The sequence below is a fragment of the Pezoporus occidentalis genome, unplaced genomic scaffold (genome assembly GCF_034315485.1).
Source record: "Pezoporus occidentalis ecotype Australia unplaced genomic scaffold, CSIRO_AGI_Poc_V1 ctg68, whole genome shotgun sequence".
Taxonomy (NCBI): domain Eukaryota; kingdom Metazoa; phylum Chordata; class Aves; order Psittaciformes; family Psittacidae; genus Pezoporus; species Pezoporus occidentalis.
In genome coordinates this window covers 91,975-96,792 of record NW_026916030.1, presented here as the reverse complement: position 1 = coordinate 96,792, position 4,818 = coordinate 91,975, and the positions used below count along the sequence as shown (strand labels likewise).

General features: G+C 44.5%; 1 protein-coding gene across 1 annotated transcript; it reads left to right on the top strand.

Annotated features, from left to right (window-relative positions):
* The first annotated feature begins 1,813 nt into the window (after nt 1-1,813).
* On the top strand, nt 1,814-3,082 carry LOC134175314 (globoside alpha-1,3-N-acetylgalactosaminyltransferase 1-like). The gene is given in 1 exon segment (XM_062641094.1): nt 1,814-3,082. A coding segment is annotated over 1 exon segment (609 nt). The 5' UTR covers nt 1,814-2,308; the 3' UTR covers nt 2,918-3,082.
* The last annotated feature ends 1,736 nt before the right edge of the window (nt 3,083-4,818 follow it).

The following is a 4,818-nucleotide window of genomic DNA, read 5'->3' as shown; positions in this document are numbered from 1 at the left end:
TAAAATCACATTCGCACACACACTCAGGCTGGCTACTGAGTTGCTGCTACAGAGGAGCTCAATTTATTGAGATGGGAGATACATAATAGCTGGAAGACAGTAAGAAATAGCTTGTGGAACTGTTGTAGCTGTAAGCAGCTGTGGGAGAGCTTTGAACCTATTGCAGGGCAAAATCAAGCAGGTGCCTTGTATGACCTTCAGCAATGGTTTCTGCTAACCTGATGGATATTACTCTGAACAAATTGCAGGCACTCACGTGGACAAGTCTCTATGGGAGGCAGACAAGCCCATGAGTTTAAACAGCCATGGAAGCTTTCAGGCAGCAGCAGCTAAGGAGTCAGGCAAACAAACACTCCTTTGTCAGCTGGTGTTTGTTAGTACTCTGCTTTGGTCCAGCTCCTGTAACCTGACTCTTATCGCTAGCAGTTCACCTTCAACAACCACCATTCTTTTGCATGTTAATAAACATATACCCTGTTGGGATACATGATAAGCATGTACCCTGTTGGTACATACCTTCCCTTACCCTCCCCCACTATTTCAACAGGACATGAGGCCTTAATATTTCTCTCCTCCATACTGGAATAAATTAATGTGTGAAATCAACTCGAATACTCTGGACTAAATGAGGAGAGAAGCTTGTAGCTTTCAGTGTAACGTCTTCTGAAGGGGGTTCAGTAGCACGAACTGAGGATGCATACCATGGAAATGAGTCATCAGGAAAGCTAGTGCAGCCCTTTCAAATGAAATGAAAAAAGCCCTGCTTAGAGAAGCAAACCTGCAGACTTTCTTTTCTCTCTCTCAGATAATTAACCCAGAAAGCAAACAGCTGAGTTAGTACCTCTCCTGCAAACCAAATTCTTCTTCCTATGTAATTTAGTCTTTTAATCATATGCATTACTATAGGAAGGAGAGAAATTGTTATTTTCCACGTGGACTGAAAGTATTAGATCTGGGTTGAAAGTGTAGTGCTCCTTCAGCTGTCAAACTGCTCCTCACAGGTCCCTCAGTTTGGCTCTTGCGGTATTATTGCCTTCAGGGAGCGTGTCAGATGAGAGACTGCTTCACCCTCCCACTGTCATGCACTGTGCTGTGCATGACAGATTTCATTAGCAGAGGGCTACAGATCATGGTCTGGGGTGGATGTGAGCAGGCCAGGGTGAAATACACACCACAAATTACATCTTGCTTTAAAATCAGAAAGGTGAGAAAGAAACCCTGAGAACAAAGAAAGTTGAAATGGCATTGCATAGCTGTAACAGGACATAGTATATTCAGTATTTCCACTACTCACACAGGAGATGAAGGCTTTTCTTTGTATGAGAGACAGCATTCAAATGTATCCAGCATTCTAAATTACATCTAAACGTGATAAAGCTATATATCAATACTGGAAAAATAAACTGTCATACCACAATCTGTATTTGAATAACACAGCAATGGGGTATATTTTTATAGTAATTTCATATTGCCCCTTGTGTTTTAATCTGTATGTACATCAGACTGATAACAAATATGTGTAGGTTCTCATTCTGTGAGTTCAGTGGTCATTATGCTCTTCTCCTAGCTGCCTTTTTTAGTGTTTCTTTCTGATTTACTGGACTTGAAACCAAAAGGAGCAGTTACATTTCATTAACATTCTCTTTCTTTTCCTTTAGGCATCAGGATGTGCTCACAGTCACACACCATGGCTGGCTCCCATCATCTGGGAAGAAACCTTCAATTCTGAGATCCTAGACAATGCCTACAAGCCACTGAATCTCACCATAGGGGTGACTGCCTTTGCCATGGGAAAGTAACTGAGCTACTCAGTGGGCACAGTTCTTGGGTTGGTGCACTTCCTCTGTGGAAAGATTATTTTGGCTTTTCTTGTCCTGAGCAGAACTGAAATCTGTCACAATCTGTGACATAAACTTTTATGCCCATGTATTGTGTCCATAAGCATAGAAGCCTACACAACAGCCTCAACACCTATTTCACCTGGAGCATGTTCAGTATTCCTGAAGTATTCCTAATGCCCAGTGTGCCTTGGTCATTAGAGCTGTAGATAGGTGGTTGGTTTGTCAAAGCAGGGATAATATACCTGTTCCTTGTCTTCCTCTATACTTCACCTATTGCATGTATAGTGCATGAATCCTTGCAGCAATAGCTGGACAATACTCTTCATCCCTTGTCTTCTTCCATTCGTTAAAGCACCCTCCGTAAGCCACCACGCATCCCCTGGTGTCCGCTGTGCTATTCACACGTGGTGCTGCGCAGGTACACCAGGTTTGTGGGCCGCTTCTTGGAGTCAGCAGAGAAACATTTCATGAAAGGCTATTGGGTGAACTATTATATCTTCACTGACAACCCTGAGACAATTCCCAATGTCTGGCTGCAACCTGGATGAAGGTTTGTCATTGTTCCCATCAAGAAATACCCCAGCTGGCAAGAGATCTCCATGCTCAGGATGGAGGCCATAAAAAAGCACATTGCAGAGACAAGCCGTCAGGAGGTGGACTACCTCTTCTGCCTGGACATTGACATGGTGTTTTACAATGCCTGGGGGCCTGAGACCCTGGGTGATACAGCAGCAACTGTACACTCTGCCTATTTCAATGTCCCTGGAAGCCAGTCCCATTAAGAGAGGCGGAGCTCTTCAGCAGCCTACATCCCTGATGAAGAAGGGGACTTCTGCAGAGGAGGAGCTGTGTTTGGAGGGCTCATCAAGAAAGCCTGTGAGTTCACGAGGATCTGCCATATGACCATCCTGATGGACAAAGCCAATAAGATCATGGCAGCCTGGAAGGAAGAAAGTAATCTCAACAGGCACTTCCTCCCTCACAAACCCTCCAAGGTGCTTTCTGCAGAGTATGTATGGGATGCCAGGAAGCCAAAACCCCCGGAAATAAACCTCATGTTTTTCCACAGTGGATAGGAACTACAATGAGGTACGAGATTCACCATCTGATCCCTGCAGAGATGTCCTCCACACACGCTCCTTCCTCAAACCGAATAAGTATTAGCTCCCACAGAACATGCCCCACCATGAGTTTTTGTTCCCAGTGTGAACAAACAGAAAGGAAGATGTCATAGTTTCTCTGGAGAAGAAGCAGCAGCTGAAGTGGAAGTGAGAATGAAAATGTTTCCAAGTTCCTAATCTTTGTCAATACAAGCCTCCCACTTAAGGCTGCAGCACACAAAAAAGCATCCAAAAGGCCAGTTACCAAATGCAAGACTGTCCTTACAGCAAGGCTGCAGATGCCTTTGCCTGAGTGTTTTCCTGAGGCCTAGCAGAAACTTGGCAAAATCAAAACAATATTTAACATTCCTGTGGAGAAGACCTAAAGTTTTAGTAAAGACCTTTTCACTCAAAAAAAAAACCCCAACAAACCAACCCCAAAAAACAACCCAAAACCAACTGAACAATAAATCCCACAAAAACCTAAACAAACAACTTTGCAGGGCATTAAATTTCCATGCTTTGTGTTTCATGCATTGGAATTTAAACTCACACTCTTTGTCAGGATCAGGAGGAAACTTGTGCTCAGAGCAAGTTATACCTGATTAGTGTGCAGCAGGATTTTTTGGACCTCAATAGAGAGCTGGTGCCAGCCATTGCCCGCAGTAGGAACCCTGGTCTGACAGGACAAATAGTGTGAATTTATATAGCAGTTTTATTCCAAATTCCAATCTGCCTTTTGGAGACCTGAGTTTAGACAGACTTGGCACAGCTCAGACCCAGACTGAACTTCTTTGAGTTTACTGCAATCACAGATGTGCTCTGAACCTTTTCCCTGGTTTACATGTCTCTGTGGACTACGTAATCTTTTCCTATCCATTCCTCCAGTCTTTTCCAACTTTTTTAAGCTCTGTGAAATAAATTGGCTAGAAGCTGCTGGAACTTACAGTAAAAACCTGTATGATGCATTTCCAGCAAACAGGGTGATTTCATTTTATAATGAAATGCTCCAGGGAAGCTGTGAGCTCAGTATAGAGGTGGAATTAGGTTGGGTTTAACATTTGCTCTGTGGGAATGTGTTGAGAACCTAAACCAGGCTTTAAAGCCTGACACTCACTCAGGGGAACAGGCTGGGGGGGTCCAAACAGAAGCACAGCCACAGCTGGGCAACAGCGGCTGTGTAGCTGCCAGCTACGGTCCCAGCTTGGAGGTCCATGTGCCACCTCCCTTGCTACAGCATGTCTGCCGTAAGCAACATCTCCGTTACCTCCTGAGGTGTGCTGCCAAAGGGCTGTGCGCATCTGTGCTGTGCTCATTTAATGGGAATGGGGAGAGACGCCACAGGGAGCAGTGTGGCAGCACTGTATGGCATGGAGAGAAGAAGCAGGAGTGAAAGGGCTAAGCTGACTGTTTCTAAGGGAACAGGTTTTTAAAATGGAGAAAAGAGAAGGGAAAAAGAGCTCATTTGGCAGAAAGAGAGAAAATGGGGAAGAGCTACCTGACTGTACTTGCTTCTCTTCACATAAGCAAAATGCTGTATGGCAGTGTATCAAGTATTCAAAGCTTTAGGGCCCCACCACTGCTTGCAGATGACTTAATGAGCCATTTCAGTCCTGTGTTGGATGGAATGGATGTGGCTGTGCTGTGCTAGGTTTCTTACAAAAGCATTCAGATCCGATATAACCATGAAATTATATAGCAGCCACACATCCACAGATCAGCTCTGCTAATGCCTAGCTCCCCTTATGCCTTAACTCTCCTCTAAACTGGTCTGTGTTTGCAGGCCCTGGGCTTCATGCTGTCATACTGAACTCCTGTGCAGATATTCACAGCCTGTATTAAATCCACCATGAGAGGGAGTTCTCCAGCACAAATCG